The following is a 21773-nucleotide window of genomic DNA, read 5'->3' as shown; positions in this document are numbered from 1 at the left end:
CTTGTTACTTCTACCCTGTCTGTCCCATTTATTACTGCACGCAGGTTGCAGTTGGTTTAACAATCTCCGGTCCATGAACTTGATGTGTTAGAGAGACCATGGGCTTTTTAAAAATATTATTAGATGGGAACACTATTAAAGGATGTCTGGAAATCTAAGTAGATGACATCGACAGGCATTTTTGCATCCCAGTTATGGTATAGGTTTGTACAAATTCAAGCAAATATGTAACTAATGATCCATTAATATGAAACCCTTGCTGATTATCTGATATATGAATACGTTTGTTAAGGAATAAGGAAATTTTTTCTCTGGCATTTTTTTTTCAAAATTGTAGAGAGTACTGACATTAGGCAAATTTAGCACAGGCACTCATTTTTATTATTATTATTTTTTTACATGTTGTTGCGGGTGTCGAATCGGTTCGACGTGTGTGGGATCCTTGGAGAACCCCAGGTGTTGGGTCAATCTGACCGTGCTTCAGTCCTGGTGTTTGAAGTCCCCCCCCCCTTTTTCCCCTTTACACCACCACACACTCCAAGGTACTGGGGTGGGTGTGAGTTGCCATCTTTAGACATCTGTGTACAGTGCTAGCATGTGGATGATGAGCTACAATTCGAACTTGTCCAATTTCGTTTCCCCATCGCTCTCGCGCCTCATGCCACCCGTGGAGAGTGACCCTAACAACCTTACAGCCGTCCATACATCTCCCTACCCTTCCAGTGAGTCAGGAGAGTCATCCGAAGAGTCTGAGGGTAAGGATGAAGATAGGGAGGGTGAAAGTCGAGAGGAAAATATTTGCCGTGCGAGTCACGTGGAGCTGGGGAGGGCGAAAGTCAAGGGAGAGATATTTACCACATGAGTCAGGCTACGTGCCACCCTCAATCACCGCTCTATCCAGCTTCACCTTTGCCACACGTGTGCCTTTCCGATTATCATTGGCTGGCAACCTACTGAGCACAGGTGTGTGAGGCTCTGTAAATAGTATATTTAATAGTATGTGTATATAGTGTGCATAAATAGCGTGTGTAAATAGAATGTAGAAACGTAAGGAAGTGACTTGTATATTTATATTAGAGTCTGAAATTAGAGAAGTAAGCTTTTGATAAGTGAAACTAATCCAGTGAATATTAGTTATAAGCAATGCTGTTATGAGTGTTATATGCATTTTAGGTTGACAAGTTTTTATGTTGCAAGTGCAGCTACAGGGAAGTTATAACCTCTTTTTGCCTCTCTCCCACACACCTTGAGCACAGTGAGCCTTGAGAAGTGACAGTAGCAGAGAAATGGTCAGCAAGACAGAGCGCCATAGCCATGGATGTGAGGATGCCTCAGGACACAGCCACTAAGCGCTACGAAAACTTACCCCCATTCATCGCCTTTTCTTTCCTTAACACCAGCGCCTGGCCTTCAGTGGTTATTTGCAGTGGAAAGACGAAGGATTGACAAGTCTTTTGGTTGTTTATTGAATGTTCTATGCCTAATATCAGCTGAGGTATGATGTAATGATAAAAGGCGATTGTGGAAATTTGACGTGGATGTAAGTGGTCCAAGTCAAAATATTGCGGAAGTTTGAGGGTTTATGATAGGTGATACATTATCAAGCTTCCATCAGTTTGGTACTTTTCTTTCAGTTAATAATTTATTGCATATTTTTAATAGGAAAAGCCAACTTTAACATTCATGCAGAGTGCAAGGTGATAACTTTTATGAGCCAGATGATTTGCCTGAGTCGATTTTCTGAATATAATTTAATCCTCCATGTCGTTACATTGACTGATAATTTATTTGTATCCTGGTCATGAGAATACTAAGTGTGGGACGCGAATGTTTATGCACTTTCCATTGAGAATGCGCTGTGAAAGGAGTAATTGAATATTGTTGCTGTTGTTTCGTAAAAATGAACGAGATTGTCTTACTAAAGTAGTTTATTAGGGGGCTGACGTTATCTTTAACCTTGTTCTTACTCAATACACAATGACAAAATCATTCATGTTTGACTTTGTGTACGAGTTTTTTCCGCGTAATTTCAAGTATTTTTCCAGATTATTTCTGTACGTTGTCACTGTAATTTATAATATTAGGCACTATCAATGTGATATCCTGTATATTTATCACTTTATTTATTAGGGTTTTTTCTAGTGACCAATGATTTCTTCAATATTCCCCGATATCCAGGTTGGTTTATAATATGACTCTTTACTCAAGTAATTCTCGGTATATTCTTTCATTCAGTGGATATGAATATTTCCCACATTTCCTTTAAGTTATCTTTTTTTTATGCAAAAGAGAATGAGCCAAGGGCTAGAAACCTACTAATTGTTCCAAGAAAAGACAAAAACAGCACAATTGGGAACCAAATACAATATCCATTCATTTCGAGATGCCAGTATACACTGCGTTTAACCCCTTAACCGCGGGGCGTCACTTTCGTGACGTTTGGGAGCAAGGGATCATACCGCGGGGCGTCGCTTTTGTGATTCTGTGTTATTTTGAATTCACCCGGGCTTCCAAGTGGGGGCTTGTATCATCTATCAGTACTGCCAATGTCCAACACTAGTCAGCACTCCTAATCTCATCTGTACTCCCATCCATTGTTGACAATTTAGCCATTTCTCCCCGTTCTTGACTCCCCTCCCTACCCCCCCTCCATTACCCTATCCTCTCGCCTGCCCGGCCGTGCTACGCTAAGTAAATCTTCCCTGGAATTTTTCACTGATTTCATCCATTGAAATAAGCCCTATGTCCTATTCTTATACCAAATAATATATACAAGAAAGAAATAAGGTAAGTGAGAGTGCCATACACCTGGAATTGGCTAATTATCACCTGACAACACCTCACGTGCACTCGTTCGCTAATTTTCGCTGTTTTTTTCCCCTTGAAATATGCCGTATAATCTATTTTCGTAATAAATGTACACGTAAGGAGGGAAGGGAGAAGCCTAAGTGATATTTACATTCACCTGGAACTACCTAATTTATAATGTATTGTCTAGATTTCCTGCCGATCATATCAGTGCTAGACAAAGCTGTTTCAAGATATAACATTGGTAGCTCTGAATATATATCTCCTAAGTAGGCCTCTAATCTATTTTCGTAATAAATATACATGTAAGGAGGGAAGGGAGAAGCCTAAGTGATATTTACATTCACCTGGAACTACCAAATTTATAATGTATTGTCTAGATTTCCTGCCAATCATATCAGTGCTAGACTTAGCTGTTTCAATAAGTAATATTGGTAACTCTGAATAACCCCTAGCAGGCCTCCACGCTGGTCCTCCGTTATCAGTTCACTCTCATCTTCCGAACCGAGAGTACGTATGTTTCTTCTTGCTGACTTCAAGGCCTTTTTTCACCCCCATGCAAATGGCCCTGTGACCTTTACCCCCTACTAAACCTCGTGTGGAAAGAGGTAAAGGGCTGACAATTGATAAAAGAGTGACTACGATCTTTCTATTGAGTAAAACAGTAAGTGGAATTGTAAATAATGTGTAAACAATGTGTAAACAGCAAGTGAAAGTAATGAATGTAAATATACGTGAACAATGGAAAATAGTTTTATAAGTTATTTCAAGTGACAGTGCACAACACAGTGTAAATAAAATAGAAATGTAAATAACGTAAATAAAATAGAGAACGTAAATAGAAATGTAAATGAGTAGTATTATAAGAATACGAGTATATACCCTAGGAGTAATGAAAGTGAAAGTTTCACTCTAGCATGTTTGAATGCTATGAGTTATGAGAGTGAAGATGAAAGTGACATTCACTCTCAATGCCAGTATACAGGACGAGAAAGTGAATGCTACGTATTTTACTGAAAGAAATTGAATCCCTACAGTAACAATAAACTAATACTACTGAAGGAAACTTATGGATAAAGACTGTAGATATATATATAAGTGTTATATAGTAATAGAAATATAAAGTGTGAGGGGTTTTATGAATAATAAATGACAGACTACCAAGAGCGAACTAGTGCCAGTGCGACGATCAGACGCGCTCGTAATTTCCATTGCTTTCACAGTGTTTTTTTTTTTTGAGTATGGATCCCAAACTACTTGAAAATTGTAGAATAGTGTTTATAGTGTTTGTATCTGGCTGTGGTAATATTATGGGTTGTCGGGAAGTGTAAAGTGGAGACTTCGTTACCCTACTTCAGAGGTCTCCACAAGTCCTACGGTAACCGACGAAGGCTCAACAATCATTCCAGGAGAAAGCTGAAGGTATGTGCCATAAGCATATGTAATTTTATTATTCTAGGACTAATAACTGATTTTTGGCAAATATTTTTTGAGAGTCTGTCGGAGCCCAAATAACCCCGCGGCACACGCAAGTCATTGGTAAACAAGCCCGCGGTGTAGGGGTTAAAAGACTGGATCTCATTGGCAATAGGAAATAAAGACAGAGGAAGACAGTTCCAAAGTGGCCCAATTGCATACATGAAGGACTGGGAGTAATGGTTAACTCTTGCATTAGATTTAGAAAGAATAATGATGAGTATTTGCTTCTAGATGGGTGCAATGTGCCCGCTGTAGTGGTGGAGGGATGCAAGTTCAGGGGGGCAGTGTCCATTCAAGTAGCAATAGAAAAGAGATAAGTATGCAAGTATGTTGGGAACCAGTAAGTGGAGGAGAGTTAATGAGACGAAAAATATTGGCTCCACATTGTTCAGAAAAGCCGTGTAAGGGTTGTACTCTACATAAGGGCGAATAAAACCCGCAGTCAAGAACTGTGCTCAGTAAAGAAGTCTTGGAGTCAGCATAGCACACCAAATCTCTTGGAGGCACATTTTACAAGACAGTTAAGATGCATCCCGAGAGAATGAAACCCCAAATATGTTCAAAGATGAAGCAGGATTGAGTTGATTATTGTATAAAGCTAGATTTTCCTGTGGTAGAATGTGATAGATCGAAAGATGTAAGAAGTGAGTTTTTAATGCATTCAGAACAATAAGATTACTTTTACCCAGTCAGATATATGAACCAAGTCAGACATTAAGTATGCCATAATCTCATCTCTTGTTTGTTGAAGTATCTGATGAGATGGATGCTGTGGGAGGCTGATGGAAAGGTGAAGGGTGGAGTCATCATGGTATGAGTGGTTAGATATACAGCATAGAAGGTCATTGATGAAAAAAAAAAAAAAAAAAAAGGAATAGAGTTGGTGACAGGACACAGCCAAGAGGAACACCACAATTTATTCCCCTAGGAGAAGAATGGAGGCCGTAACCAACTGCAGGTATAGAACGACCAGAAAGGAAGCTAGAGCTGAAGACACAGATAGAAAGACAGAAACCTTAAGAGGACAGTGTGGAAATTAAGGATTATGCCAGACTCCATCGAAAGCCTCTTGAGATGTCAAGTGCAATGGCAAAGCATTCGCCAGAGTCCAGAAAGAAGGATGACAGGAGTCTGAAAGAAAGGTAAGAAGATCGCCAGTGAAGCATCCCTGGCAGAAGCCATACTGACGATCTGAAAGGTTATGAAAGAAAAGGAGCTTATTTTTTTTTTTTTTTTTTTTTTTTAAGATTTTAGCAATTAAAAATACAGGATGTTAAAGTAGTTGGTCCAACAGTTAGAGGGCGGGGATTGGTCATCCTTCTTTGGGACAAGCTGAATGAGAGCAAATTTCCAGCAACAAGGAAAAGTGCAAGTTGACAGAAAAAGGCGAAAGAGTTTGCCTAGGGTGGGTTTGAGCTCAGAAGCACAGTTCATAAGGACAACAGGAGGGTTCCCATCAAGCCCATCTTCCTTGTTAGTACTGAGGCCAGTGATGGCAGAACACACATCAACTGAAGACGTTTTAATATCATCATTGAGAAAATCAGAGGATTCATGTGATGGAGGAAGAGTGCCCGAATCATCTAAGGTGGAATTGGAAAAGAAAGTCTGAGTGAATAGTTCTGTTTTATCGGTAAAAGAAACAGGTATAGAGTCTTCAGAGTGGAAATGTGGAGATATGGATGGTGAAGTAAATTTGTTAGAAAGGTTTTTGGCAGGATGCCAGAAGGAGCGATAAGAATTCTAGTAGGAGAGTTCAGAGCATTTAGTATGATTGGAATATTTTTCGAAGAGTGAAGGACAGACTTAGCACGATGCCGAGCAGAAACATAAAAGAAATGAGATTCAGGGATGGGTTGACTCTTGTACCTTTTTAAAACCTTCTCCTTGTTGTGGACAACATCAAAACAGGCATTAATTAACTTTTTTTTTTTTTTGCATTAGTCACAGGATAAGAGAAAGGAAAATATGCTTCCATGCCCGAGAGAACTGCCTCTGTAAAGTACGATGCACACTCAGGTGGTTGTTGGCCATGTAAGTAGTATTCAGTCTAGGGGAAAAATCAAAGAAGTACTGGCTGAGAACCCCCCGGTCAGCAGTTCCAAAGTGCCAAAGATGCCATTTCATGGGAAGCTTCACATGTCTTACTGCAGTGATAGGACAGGTTAAGGTGATAAGGTTGTGATCTGTGGAGCCCATCGGAGAGAATAGATTTACAGCATGAACAGAAATATTAGTTGTATGGAAAAGGTCAGGTATGTTGGATTTCTCTCCAAGGTGGTCAGGGATACAGGTGGAGTGCTGTACAACTGCTTTAGGTCATTAAGGATAGAAAAGATGTAGGCATGTTCACCAGATGAACTAGTGAAAGGAGAGGAGAGCCAAAGGGTGTAGTAAACACTGAAATCACCTAAAAAGGAGATTTCAGAGAGAGAGAAAAAAAATGATAGCATATGTTCCATCTTAGAGGTAAGATAGTCAAAGAATTTTTCATAATCAGCAGAATTAGCAGATAAGTAAACAGCACAGATATATTCAGTCAAAGAATGACATGAAAACCGATGCCTCAGAGTAGAGAACTTACAAGAATCAAGTCCAGGAAAATGAGAGCAAAATAAGTTGTTGTGCATATATACACAACAGCCACGTTACATTTTGAACTGAATAATTATAGAGAAATAGGAAGATAAAAAGAAGAGTTTGCTATCAGTTGCTTCAGACAGTTGGGTCTCAGTAATAAAGAAAAGTTGAGGTTTAGAGGAAGAGAGGTGGTGTTCAGTATAGAGAAAATTAGGGAGAAAGGCTGCAAATGTTGCAGAAATGAAGGAGTGAGTCAGACAGTGGTTCCAAGCACATCTCTCGGCTGTCACCGGGAGAGGAGCCGATGGTTGGAGCTTTTATGTGGCCACCTCCCCCCCCCCCATCCCGGCGACTCCAAGGCTGGATTTAAACCCCCCAAATAGAAGGTATTTTTCACCTGAAGAAAAAGGATCTTATAGTGAAAACGATAAACACATAAAGTAATATTATAAATATGAGTTACTCCCAAATATTTCAATTTCAAAGCTGTTGCGAGGAAAAAAAAAAATTCCTTACCTCGCGTAGTGGGTCAGATATATATCGTCAACATGTCATAATTTTATAGCAAGATACTTATTGAGAAAGGAAGAGAAAGGAATAAATACAAATGCCGTGCCCAGTAACTCCATAAGTTTTTTTTAAGATTTCCAAGTTACATGTATTTGTGCGGTTTTTGATTAAATGTCATTTAAGTGATCAGAACATTTACTACCTTAAAGCTGTTGCATACTGATTGATCATCATTTCACTTGGTAATCTTACAAAAAGTTTCCAAATCAGTGAAATGAATAAAACTCCTTAATTGGTATTTTGCAACAATTTTACTATAAATATTTTTGTGATGCTGTGGACATCCACCAAATAGTAATTTTTGGCATAAATATTGCTAGACGTTTCACTTCAGTCATGAAGTCTTTACAAAGGCCTCTGATACGACTATCTTTTGTTATGGTTTCTATGTCTGTGGTTATTAATGGTCTAAGGTGATTCAGACCACCAACTCGATGCCAGTATAGATGTCTGCCCTTCAGTCTGAGCGAGACCAGAAGTGAGAGATGAGAAGCTCCAGACAAAAGATAACAGTGGCAGAAAAATGGCCCACACTCACCATGACGAACATACCCTGAAACACAGAAATATATCATCTTACATATTTTATTTATTACAGCTTGATGTAATAGTGCTGCCTACTTCTTCTTTACCCTTATCATTCTTTTCCTGTGTCTCCTTACTGTCCCCCTACTTCTACCATCCCTTGTGTCACTTTATATTACTCTTCTTTCCACTCCAAGGGGCTGTACATTGCGTGACGATCTTGGTTTCCTGTAACCCAGGAAATATTTTACAGCGCTGGGTAGTAACCATATAACCAAAGAACAGGGCGAGGTGGAGCCTACTGTGGTGCTGTTGTTACCTAGATTGAGAGACGCAAATGCGGCTTCCATCCAGGATCTAAACTTCTCCATACCTACCCTATGCAGGGCCGCAGCGAAGCGCTAAACATCGGTTCATTGCATAGGATATTCCTACGTGGGAAGATTCATGCCTGCGGTTTATAGTTCTGCTCGGTATGACAGGGCGGGGCTACTCAACAACAAGAACAACAGTGAAGAAGCATATGCAAGATAATAAGGTAATTCTGGTGTGTGTGTGTGTGTGTGTGTGTGTGTGTGTGTGTGTGTGTGTGTGTGTGTGTGTGTGTGTGTGTGTGTGTGTGTGTGTGTGTGTGTGTGTGTGTGTGTGTGTGTTCTTATATAATTGTTCTTACCTAATTGTATTTTTACAGGAATGAGTCAAGTACTGTCCCGTGTATTAAACCATTTTTATCATACAAATCCTGAAGTTTATGAATTGTTTTGGCACACACTATTTCATTCAGTAGTGCATTACACTGATCAATTGCCCTATATGGGAAACTAAATATCTTTACGTCTTTATCGTCTCTCTTTTTATGCAGATTTTTTGCATTGTCCTCTTGCTGATGCATCCCCATTGGTTATATACTCATTTATGTCTATTGTCTCCTTCCCTTATATGCATTTATATAGCATAATCATGTCTCTTGTTTTCCTTCTCTCCTGTAGTGTTGGCAGATTCAGTTTATCTAGTCAGTCTTCGTAGCTTAGATCCCTTAAGCTTGGTACCCATCTTGTAGCGGCCCTTTGAACATTTGCAATCTTATCTAGGCATATGTGTTTCTTGAGATGAGGATTCCAGACTACTGATGCATACTCCAGGGTTGGTCTGATGCATGATGTTAATATGTTTCTCAGCATGTCTTCATTTATGTATGTGAATGCTACTGTCATATCTGGAAGCAGTGTATGCATGTTCCGGACCTTCTCACTGATGTGGTTAGCCGGAGATAGTCTGTTATTGATAATCACACCTACGTCCTTCTCTCTTTCTGATATGTGTAGGGTTTTACTTCGTAACTTATGATTTCAATCTGGTCTTTTTCCACTTTAACCAAACTTGATTATATGACACTTGTCCACATTGAGTTCCATTTGCCATGTATTACTCCATTCATGAAGTTTAACTTTTCTTATAGCTCTTTACAATAGTCTGTGTTAGTAATTTTCATTTGTATTTTTTCATCATCAGTAAAAATATTTGTGTGTGTGTGCGTGTGTGTGTGTGTGTGTGTGTGTGTGTGTGTGTGTGTGTGTGTGTGTGTGTTTCAACCAAAAAGGAACAAGATAAGCATGACATATTTTATTCTGACTGATTCCAGGCAATTTTTTTCAGATTAGGACCTATATATACAAAGGCATAAATTAAGCCTATCTGTAACCCGTTCCCTTCGAACATTCTAAAACAGAATGAAGAAGATTGTCTGGATATAAAGAAAAATAACGAAGAAAGAACTGGACTGATGGAGTTAAAGGCTTGTCACGTTACACACTTTTTACTTGGTCCTAAAAAGTTATTCAGAATGCTACATGCACTTTTTAATGCACAACAGTAAGTAAGTTAAATCGGGGAAAGCCCCAGGAATTGATGGAGTGTGTGGTGAAATGATGAAGCATGGGGGAGAGATAGTAGTAGAATGGATGTGGAAGATGTGCAGATTGGCCTGGGAGGAAGGTAGAGTCCCGGAGGATTGGAAGTCAGGTATAATTATTCCCTTGTACAAAGGAAAAGGGGAAAAAGAAGTGTGTGGTAATCATAGGGTCATTTGTCTTCTTAGTATAATAGGAAAAGTGTATGGTAGGATACTTATTGACAGAGTTGGAGAAAGAACAGAGAAATTAGTTGGAGAAGAACAGGAAGGCATTAGGAAGGGAAGAGGTTGTGTAGATCAGATATTCAGTCTTAGATCTTTAGTGGAAAAGTTTCTAGAGAAGGGAAAGAAGTTGTATGTGGCTTTCATGGATTTGGAGAAAGCATATGACAGGGTGGATAGACAAGGATTGTGGAAAGTGTTAAGAATATATGGAGTAGATGGGAAGTTGTTGAATGCTGTGAAGAGTATGTACGATGGTGCGAAGACTGCAGTGCGTGTGGATGGTGAACTAAGTGAATTTTTCTCTTTGAAAGTTGGGTTGAAACAGGGATGTGTCATGTCTCCATGGTTGTTCAATCTGTACATGGATGGGGTAATAAAAGAGGTACAAGGTAGGGTAGTGGATGTTTGAGTGGCCCTGGTGAGAGAGGATAGTGTTTGGAAACTCCCTGTACTGTTGTTTGCAGATGATACTGTGTTGTTGAGTGAAGACGAAGGGGAGCTGCAAGGCTTGGTGGATGAGTTTGGGAGAGTGTGTAAGAAACGGAATCTAAAGGTGAATGTAGGGAAGAGTAAAGTGATGGTCTTTGAGAGAGGTGAAGTCAGTGAATGTACAGCGAGGTTGGATGGTGAGGAATTGGAAAATGTGAGTACGTTTTAGTACTTGGGAATTGTGATGAGTAAGGATGGAGGTTTGGAGGGTGAAGTGCTTGAAAGGGTACAGCAGGGAAGAAAGGTTGCTGGTTCTTTGAAAGCAGTGATAAGAAACAGGGAAGTGAGCATGGAAGTGAAAAAGTTACTACATGACAGTATTGTGATACCAACTCTAACGTATGGAAGTGAAGCTTGGACATTGTTGGAAGGACACAAGTCAAGAGTGAGAGCAGTGGAAATGAGTTATTTAAGAGGAGCCTGTGGAGTCACATGGAGAGACAGGCTGACGAATGAGGATATAAAGGAGCGTTGTGGTGTGGATGTGGATGTGATAGGAAGCGTTATGAGGAACACACTGAGGTGGTTTGGCCATGTGGAGAGGATGGAGGGTGAAAGACTGACGAAGAGAGTGTATGTGAGTGAGGTGGAGGGGGGAAGAGGGTGGGGGAGGCCGAGGATGAGATGGAGGGATGGGGTGGAGAGGTATATGAGAGAGGGGTGTGTGAGTTGGGAGCAGGGCAGTTAAATGGCGGGGGACAGGGCGACTTGGAGGCGATTTGTTTGTGGCCACCCCAAACGGGATTGAGGCGTCTGGCAATAGATAGATAGATAGTAAGTACTCTAGGAAAACTTTTTCATCTAAATTAATGAACTTATTTTCATATGCATCACACACACGACACGAATTTCCAACTGTACGAGGGTCATTCTGAATTGCCCTGGTGTAGGAATGGTTACAATGTGCTGAAAAAAGCGCGTTTCTCTCATCACATAGACATTGCTATAAAAGAGGCAACGAGTCATAGGCCAAAACTGTATAAACATATTTTTACATGGTTTCCAATGTTATGATATTTCTAAGCTGTACGCCTCTCTCCTAATACAGTGTGCATCACCAATCGCATACAGTGTTCTTAAGACGGTAGAGTTTGGCATTTTGGCGAAATAATGTTAGGCTACTGTATTTGCTTTCCATTTACTTTATGCGTATCTGTGTATGGTCATTTCTGTATATGTTCTGACTGAAGACACAGCCACTCAAAGCTGTAAAGTATGTACCTAACCTGAACATTTCATGTAATTTTGCTGAAAAGCATTTAACCATACTGATCCCAATAGATAAAGGAAAGTTATGCATGCAGCCTATGACTTATAATTTATACCTACCCAGAGGTTGGTCAGTGATAAGGAAGTGTTGACGAGAACTTTCTTGGGTAAGCTGACACACTGTGTATAGTTTGGGACACTCTCCATCATCAGGTATCCGAAGAGACCCGACTCAGTTAACGCTAGGATTCTGAAGATGGAATGATTATACAAAAGTACCTATTTTTTAATGTTCGACATATTCAATATCCGAATAACTGGATACGACGGAATTTGGAAAAAGCACAGTTGGGTTTATTTACCTGGGAATTGTCGGTATGCCTAAGTAACACCGTGACAGCTCAGTAAATATAGCTCAGCCTTAAGGTGTACTGGCAAGCACAGTTAAATTTTTGTTATTTGCTGACTTAAAGGGCAAATTACATAAACTTCCTTTGCTGTGACAGTAAAAAGCATTTACAGTACTTATTTTGTCCGGTGTACAGTGAGCAACAGTAGTCGTGTCGCGGTTTTGTCCGAAGATTAAACGTAACTCGTGAAACATTATGAACCGTCCGTATGACAAACGGCGGAATGTACCAGACGCTTAGCCCGTTAGCTTATGTTTTCACCAAATTTCACGACACGATTATTGTTGCTTACTGTACATGCATTTGCTATGTAAAGAAAAAAAAATGTTTATACAGCATAATAAAACACATGATAGAATGACGTATTAGTGTATTTCTGCTGCTTCTAGACGCTTGTTTTGAGAACCACTCATTTCAGTGGGGTTATCAAACAACAGACTGACCCTCCACCTTCACGGCCCATGGATCTTACTTAAATGTCATTACTTTTCAAAATATCACATCATCATCTGTCTATCTATCTATTTTTCTATCTCTGTCTATCTGTCTGTCTGTATCTATTCATCTATCTTTCAGCTCCCCTCTCCCCTCTCTCATATACCTCTCTACCCCGTCCCTCCTCGATCTCCTTCTCCTTCCACCTCACTCACATGCACTTCTGGTTGGTCTCGCTCTCCATCCTCTCCATATGGCCGAGTCGCCTCTGTGTCTTCCTCCTGGTGCTTTCTATCAATCACCATCATCACACACTTCTAGTTAGTCTTTCACTCCCCATCCCCTCGCCGTGGCCGGACTACCTGATTCTGTTTCTCCTGATGCTTCCTGTCACATCATCATCGTCATCATCACCATCACTTTATTTCGCACTAGGAAATAAATCACCACTCTCACCTCTGCTCAAAAAAAAAAAAGCAACAGCAGAAGAAATAAATACAGTTATATGAGAGATGGGTGTGTGAACTGGAAGGAAGGCAGCGAAATGGCGAGGGATAGGGCGACGTGGAGGCTATTTGGTCGTGGCAACCCCTTAAGGGACTAAGACCTCTGGCAACATATACATACATACTGTATATATATATATATATATATATATATATATATATATATATATATATAGTGGGCTCGCATAGTGCGCGAGACATTGGGCGGTGCACGAGCTCGCACAAAGGGAATTCGCATACTAGGAATACATAATCTTATGGGAATAATTACATATGGGTGGTACCCCCTCATACCCGGACATTTTTTGGCCCTTAGAGACATAATAAAGGTCATATGTTTCAGACATTGTACTAAAGCTATAGCTACAATAACAAAAATATGGATAGTCACCTTAACAACAGTAGACAACAGGCCTGATGACCTTAAATAACAGGGGTTCCGAGGCGCGGCAACACTTACAGCACCGCACTCCCCATCGCACCTACCACCGCACCAACACTTCCCTCCACAGACTCCTCTTGATCACCTTCCCCAGGAGCATCCAAGTCACTCACTTCGACCATAAACCCTTCAAAGTCCAATGCTGACACTCCTGACATTGCATCCTCTTCATCCTCAACGGGATCAGGAGCAGACGATGTCGATGGTTCCGCTATTTCACCAACTTGAGCCCGCTGTGTGTAGCTTGTTATGAGCATCTGTCTTCTCCTGTTTATTTCTTCCCTGTGCCTGTCAGTGTAGAAACGGAAGAGTTTGTCGATACCAACCAGAAGTTCCTCCGTTCTTAGGTTGCTCACTTCCTGTGCCTTCACCTCTTCCTTGAGCTTATCCACGGCAGCAAGGATCTTGCTAATATTTGACATACACAGCTCAGTCCTGCCTTCCATCACGCTAGGCTGCTCAACTGGACTCTGTCTGGCATCGGGCTCTGCGTCAGCCTCATCTATCCGTTGCAACACTTCCTCGGGAGGCTGTTCCTCAGTAGCAGTGTGCGCTTCTTGTATGTCCGCCAATGTAACGTCCTCGAAACCTGGTACAGCTTGTGCTGCTGTCATTGTTGCTGCCTCAGCATCGGCCAGTGGTTGAATGGCTGTCTCCTGGGTGATGCACAGGTGAGGCACGAGCATTCGCCACGCATGGTTCACCGTTGCAGGTGTAATCTGGTGCCAGGCTTGAAGGAGAAATTCAACTGCGTCCTTCACCGTAAAGTTACGCCAAAATGCCTCATCAGTCATGGCATCTGTGGTAGCTCGGGATAGAGGTGCTGGTGGAGATGGAACGGGAGCAGATGCCTCAGCAAGGTCTTCGTCGTGATCTTCTTGTAGGGCATGAAGCTCCTCTTGTGTGTCGGTCTTCCTGCGTAGGTAGTCGTACACTTCCCTATGGTAGAAATGCTTCACTGTGGCGATTAGTTCTTGATCGAGTGGCCGCATTAGTGACGTTGTGCGGGGCGGCAGAAACACAACACGACAATCCTTGTGAAGATCTTCCAGGTATGGAGGGTGACTTGGTGCATTATCAAGCACAAGGAGCATCTTAAATGGAATGCCCAGTTCCCGACACTTGGCTCTCGCATCAGTGACACACCGCCTCGTTAATCAGTCTGCCATAATGTTCCCGGTCATCCAACCATTTACAGACTTATACCAATACACGCCACTTGCATCCATGTTCGTTAGGTTTTTGTAGCACCTTGGATGTGACGCTGTGTGTACAACAACTGGCCTCATCTCGTGGCTCCCAGACAGGTTTACAGTGAACATTACCGTCATCTTACACTTCAGGAGCTTGCGACCAGGGGCTTGTTTCTGTATTTTAGCAATGTAAGTTGATTTTGGCATGGCCTTGTAATATAAGGACGTTTCATCGATGTTGTAGATCTGGTCCTTGGTGTACTGTCCCTCTTCAATAATCGTTTAAAATATTGCAGGTTAGTCTCTCGTGGCCAGCTCATCGGCAGAGGCACGTTCACCAGACAATTTCATGTAACGGAGTTCCTTGCGCTTGAGAAAACGGTCCAGCCATCCAACCGATGCCCTGAACGGTTTTTCCACTTTTAACCTTCGAGATGCAGCCTTGTAAAAGAGCTGGGCTTGGTTCCAAATAAATCTTCCATTGAGTGGAACACTCCTTTTCTTTCTGCATTATGAAGGTGGCAAGATAACGCTCCATTAATATCATAGCACGATTTCCCACCCACGAACGGCCGTCTAGGTCAGAGGCACCATACGTCTTCACTACAGCCTTTATGGCTTCACAGTTCTTCCACACAATTCTCACTGTAGATTCAGCCAGTCTCAGGGTTCTCCCGATAGCCGTGTTTCCTTGACCCTCCTCCTTCATCTTAATTAACTTGGTGGCGTGCGTCAGAAGTTTCTTTACTCTTGGGGTTGGAGCCATGGTGCAGCGAAGTACAGGCAGCACAAAAAACACCACACGTTGTACACAACAGGTTAGCTGTAGAGAGCAGATCCGCACAGTGCCCGAGCCGGGACTGTTATGGCGCGCCTGCTCCTTTGTACCCCAAGCTGCGCAGTAGAATGCCCGGGAATTTCTGTGCATCAGCATGACGACACGTGATGTGCTCTGTGAGGGGTGATCGCGCACTAGTAGAAAATGGCATTTTTGAGCCATTCCTTGCCTTTGCCTCGCGTTCTGTGCGGTAAACTCGCGCATTAAAGGGTTTTTGGTTATGATTTTTGGTCACTCATGCACAAGGCGAATCGCACACTGCGTTGACACGCACTGTGCGAACCCACTGTACATATATATATATATATATATATATATATATATATATATATATATATATATGGACAACATTAGAAGTCATAAAATGGTGTATGGGAAATGAATGCAAGAACTTAGAGCTATCAAGTATTAAAAAGACACGAGTTTTTTCCTAAACGATCAATATTCCATTAATTATACACTCTTAACAAAGTCCAACTACTGCCATTTAATTAACAATACCACATTTTCTGTCGCCCGTTGTTTTCATTTCCATCTCTTTAGTTTTTCAAATTTTCCAACCGGGATAGACCTCTTACCCTAATCTTCACAGATCCTCTCAGTTTTATTCCAAAACATCAGTTACATAACACTGGCCTGCAAAAGTAATCCATTAAAATTTGTTTTATTTCTGAGTAGTTATTTATTTATTTATTTATTTTGCAATAATGAACACAGTAAAAAATGCATTTACAATGTTTCCATCACATCACATTTAATACAAAACTCAAGAGAATTTTTGTTATAATTTAGCAAATTATTAATTTCAATCGATCTATGCAATATTGTTCTAAATTAACTGAAAACAAAAATATTTAGTCAGTGTAATTTTTAAAATATATACATGGAGGAAACAACACTATATATTCCATGACTCGCATATAGCTTTTCTAGTATTTGTAAATTCTCAGTAGAGGTATTGTTTGTAGCAGAGTTTGTTTTTGTATTTGTTTGTTACCTACATTACAAAAAAACGGCTGCATGAAATTGCATGAAACTTTCCCATGTGAGCACCGGTTCCAAAAGGAAATGATTAAATTTCTGAGGTAATCGAGTGACCCTGAAAGTTCAATATCAAGGTCACGGATTTTCAGATGGGTTTAACTTGAAACAGGTTGTGAGATGGAGATATTTACTATTATCATCATACAAGAACTCCCATGTGGACTTTCACTTGGCACCAAGACCTTTGACATTGAGTGGCCCTGAAAGGTCAAGGTCACTGATATTCAGGGGGCTATATAATCCGAAACTAGTTGCAGTTAGATATTTACTATTGTCAACTTATAGGAAGTCCCATATCGGCATTTCATTGGTACCATGGAATTTGACCTTAAAATTATCTTGACTCAAGGTCACGGTTATTCAGGGGGCTACAACTCGAAACTGGTTGAAGATGATGAAATATTTACTATTATCAACATACTGTATAGGAAGTCCCATATTGTTTTTTTATTGGTGTCGTGACCTTTGACCTTAAGTGACCTTGAAAGGTCAGACTCAATGTCACGGATATTGGGGGGGGCTATAACCCGGGTATGGTTGAAAGTAAGAGTTATTTACTTACCTCAATATATAGGAAGTCTCACATGGGCTTTCACTTGGCACCATGACCTTTGACCTTGAGTGACCTTGAAAGGTCAGACTCAATGTCACGGATATTGGGGGGGCTATAACCCGGGTATGGTTGAAAGTAAGAGTTATTTACTTACCTCAGTATATAGGAAGTCTCATATGGGCTTTCACTTGGCACCATGACCTTTGACCTTGAGTGACCTTGAAAGGTCAGACTCAAGATCACGGATTTTCAGAGGGCTATAACATGAAAATGGTTGAAAATAAAATAACTGCTGTCAACCGAGGTTTCTTGTGCTGCCATCATACTGACATCTAAAAGTCCTTGGTACCTTCTTTCCATGTCCTTGATATCCTGATGGAATCTTTCACCATGTTCTTCACTCACAGCTCCAAGGTTGGGGGGGGGAGGGAAATTCCAAATGCAAATCCAAAAAGTGAATGTTGACATCCCAAAGTCCTTGGTACCTTCTTTCCATGTCCTTGGTATCCCGATGGAATCTTTCACCCTGTTCTTCACTCACCTCTCCAAGATTGTGGGGGGGGGGGGCAGGGGAGGAAAATTCCAAATGCAAATCCAAAAAGTGAATGTTGAGACTTATGTTGCAAAGCAACTCTTTAAATTCGACCAACAATTTTCTCACAGTTATCTGGAATTTGGTCCCTTATTGTTACCTAAAAACTTAGAAATTATTTCTTTGAATGATAACCACGCCTCTCATTCCACGTCATTCATCGCACCATCAAATTCTGCATCAGAAATCAGTTTTCTAATATCAGATCCAGTAAATACTCCTTCTTTCAATTTAGCTTCAGGCAAACCAGAGAATTTTTGGTACAATACATAAAACATGCTCCAACTTTTAACCCGCCGCGTGCCAGTGCCATTTTAAAGCGGTCTAAAATAAAAAACTTCACTGTGACCGCATTTTTCAAGATTCGCCAGTAAAAATTGGCAGGCATGTAAGGTAACTGTTCCTCTATCATCCCCCAGACTGTCAAGGCCATGCACTCACTTGCTCCCCCCCTCACGCTCGCTCTGCCTCACTCTGCCTGTGTGCCTCACCCAGTGCTGTGCATAGTGAAGGCATTTTGTAAATATATTCATGTAAGTGTAAGTTGTAAATACTTTCTTGTAAGTGTAAGGACTATATAGAGATGTCAAGTTGTAAATACCTTCTTGTAAGTGCCAGAACTGTACGTAATGAAGTCAGGTTGTTCATATCATCAAGTAAGTGTAAGATAATGCATTTACAGTGAGAAAGACATGCAAATTGTGATAGATGCTGAAGTAATAAGTGATCAGAAAAGTGTACTGAACATTGCTATACTTTCCCAGCATAAATACCTGAGTATACCTTTCATAGAAATCGGCTTTCTCTCACGTATGTGGTGAGCGTGAGAGAGCGGCTATACCTGTACACGAGTATGCAGGACTAAATAAAATTCATTTTCGAGCCTCGGTGAGCATTTTAATGGCAAAATTCGTTGTTTCCACATCAAAATCTATCATTTTAGCAAAAAAAAAAAAGGTCAAAAAATGGCCGGCATTGGGGTGACCCAGACGGCTAAAAATAGCCTGCATGCGGCGGATTAACTGGACTTCGAAAAACTGCTTGATTAATCTAAGCTTAATATGAAGTGGTGGTAGCAGCGCTTTATCTGGACTCACCAAGCTAGGTCTGATGATGCTATTAGCACCAAGCTGTAGATTTTTTTCTGTTTGGCAATTACTTCTGAACGCAATGTAAATCCTTGGCTCTGCTGTCCCACTTACGGAGAAAACATGGGAATTTTGTATACCCTGACTGCTGACCCAGGAGGATACACAAAACTTTCAGGTTTCCATATATGAACCAACGTGTTCATTGTAACTGATTTTCTCGAGATTTGCAAAATTCGGGTATGTGTCTTTTGAATGCATAGAACAACAGGTATTGATGCATATTTATTGTCATCATGAAGAAGTACCCCTTTCAGGCTTCTTTTAGATGAATCTATTAATAGTCTCCATTTTTCTGCATTATAATCTCTGCCAAGTTTCGGCACTAGGGCACTTACATCAGTGAAATATACCTAGGATCCATCTTTCTTGAAATATGGTGCAAACTATTTTTCCGTATTTTGGTACCAAGAGAAAGTTGTGTCTGGATGTAGTATGTTTTTATCTTTCAGTCGGGACCCCATGAGCTCTGCCGCATATTTGAGGAGACCGAGGTATCTTTCTGAATCATCAAGTTCATCCGAGAGAATAGCTGCGGCCAAGTGCTTGAACGCTGGGACAAATTCTTCATCGTTTAATGCAGTGTTGTCCAAACTGAGATATGTGTACCCTTGGGGGTATGAAGCATTGTTCAAAGGGGTACATGAGAAGATATATATATTTTTTTTAAGTGTATGATAGATAGGTCATATGACATCTTGGATCAATAACATTAATGAGCATGTGTAAGTGTGCATGGATGATTGCTTAAGAATATAGAAAAATTTAATAACCGCAACACTTACACAGTTTCCAACTTAAGTGAATGACAAGAGAACACAGTAAAAAAAAGAAAAAAAAAAAGTGGAGATGGGAGTAGGAGGAAGGGAGAGGAAACGGGACATGACGTGTACGGGAACAGTGTTGAACTCGCTCGATCACTCTTGCTCAGTTTCGTCTGAGGAGTGAAAGTGAGAACATCTCTGACTTTTTCAAATTTACATGTAAGCTTACAGACACGGTTATTCCTTTAACAGCAAATAAATATGGATAGATGGTTAAAATGTGATTGCTATAGCAGCCGCAACAGCAACGCAAGTGAAGGAAGTCAAGCAGCTGTGAAGAAAAAGAAAACAGAGATACCTAAATTTCGGCAATACAAGGAAGATTATGTGCCTTTTGGATTTGTTTCTGTGAATTCTGATCCTCTGGATGCTTTGTGCTTCTTCTGGGGAGATGTTGGCCAACAGTAGTATGAAACCAGCTCACCTTCAACATCACCTTAGCACAAAACATCAGTGTCATTTTGGCAAACCGGCGGAGTTTTTTTTTTTTTTTTTTTTTTTTTTTAAAGACAACTTTCAGATTTTAAGTGCTCCCAGACAACAATTAAGGAAGTCTTCACAACATCAAGAAAAGCTCTGGAAGCATCTTTAGCTGTATGTTTACAAGTTGCTAAAGCTAAAAAGCCATTTAATATAGTTGCAGAACTCATATTGCCAGCTGCAGTTGTGATGGCTGAAAAAAGGGCAGCTGATCAACTAAAGGCTGTTCCTTTGTCACACCAAACTGTTTCTCGAAGTGTAAATGAAATGAGTACATATATTACTGATCAAGTTTTTCACTTCAACTTGGCGAATTGACTGACGTCAGTGGACAGGCTCAACTTGTCTCATTTGTGGGATGCATTGATGAAGATGATGTAAATGATCATGGACTTTTTTTTTTTTTTTTTTTTGCAAAAAAATGAGAAGAAAACACAACTGGAGAATAGCAATTTTCAGTGTCATTAATCAGTTCTTTTCTGAAGAAGGGCTTAGTTGTGTACAGACGATGCTGCAACCATGACCGGGAAAGTGAAGGGACTCGTTGCATAGATTAAGAAAGAAAATCCTAATATGGAGTGGACTCATTGCATAATTCACAGAGAAACATTAGCACCCCCTAAAATGAGTTCAGAGTATCATGGAATATTGAATGATGGCATCAAAGTAATCAACTCTATGAAGTCAAGGCCACTTAATGCTTACCTGTTTCACAGACTGTGCGAAAACATAGAGTCTAAGCACACAGAGCTATTACTGCACACAGAGGTGCATTGGCTGTCAAGAGGGAGGGTACTCGCAGGGTTGTTAGAGTTGCGAGATGAGGTAGGCTCCTTTCTATCAGAAGATGGATCTTCTTTTGTCACATTTTTTTCTCTGAAAACACTACTTGGCTTGCACAAGTGGCATAATTATCTTGCAGACATTTTTAGCAAAATGAATGACTTAAATTTGTCTCTGCAGGACAATGATACAAACATTCTCAACTTACGTGAAAAAATTGGTGGTTTTCACAAGAAAACAGAGTTGTGGAAGGAGGTAAGCTCAGGGGGAGATTTTGTGTTTTCCACTGTCAGATGCTTATTTTTCCAGTAACAGTGGTGAGAGAGAGACTGTGAAATCAGTTATTGTGGAACATGTGGCCCATCTTATCTGTGTTTTTAAATCTTACTTTCCTGACATATATGAGAGATATGTGCAACTGGATTGGGTTAGAAATCCATTCCTCCTATCTGAAAACAATATGAAGGAGAGCTTCCCATTTGCCTTCAGGAAGCACTGTTAGAAGTGTGTTCAGACCGTGGCCTCAAACTGCTATTTGAAAGCTTAAACCTCAAACTGTTTTCTAGCTGTATAAAGGACCACCCTGACTTAGGAAAGAAGGCTTTTGGAAAGCCTTCTGTTCTTTAGTTCTACATACCTTTTTGAAGCATCTTTCTTTTAGATGAGCATTATCAAGCCAAAACAGAGAAACAAACTAAAAGTAAACCTAGAACAAAGCCTGATCACTG

The 21773-nt window shown here is 40.6% G+C and overlaps 1 protein-coding gene across 1 annotated transcript in view; it reads right to left on the bottom strand.

The window, feature by feature from the left end:
• Positions 1-7894: 7894 nt before the first annotated feature.
• LOC145397226 (glutamate receptor ionotropic, delta-2-like) overlaps positions 7895-21773 on the bottom strand; it is a 48604-nt gene continuing 34725 nt past the window's right edge. The window contains exons 10-11 of the mRNA XM_080270423.1: positions 11918-12047; positions 7895-7990 (exon numbers count right to left, since the gene is read on the bottom strand). Coding sequence (XP_080126549.1) covers positions 7895-7990; positions 11918-12047 — 226 coding nt within the window. The remainder of the gene's footprint in view (positions 7991-11917; positions 12048-21773) is intronic.

Source organism: Coenobita brevimanus, chromosome 40 (genome assembly GCF_032717465.1).
Source record: "Coenobita brevimanus isolate Jiangsu-jjx chromosome 40, ASM3271746v2, whole genome shotgun sequence".
Lineage (NCBI taxonomy): Eukaryota > Metazoa > Arthropoda > Malacostraca > Decapoda > Coenobitidae > Coenobita > Coenobita brevimanus.
This window is presented reverse-complemented; position numbering and strand designations above follow the sequence as displayed.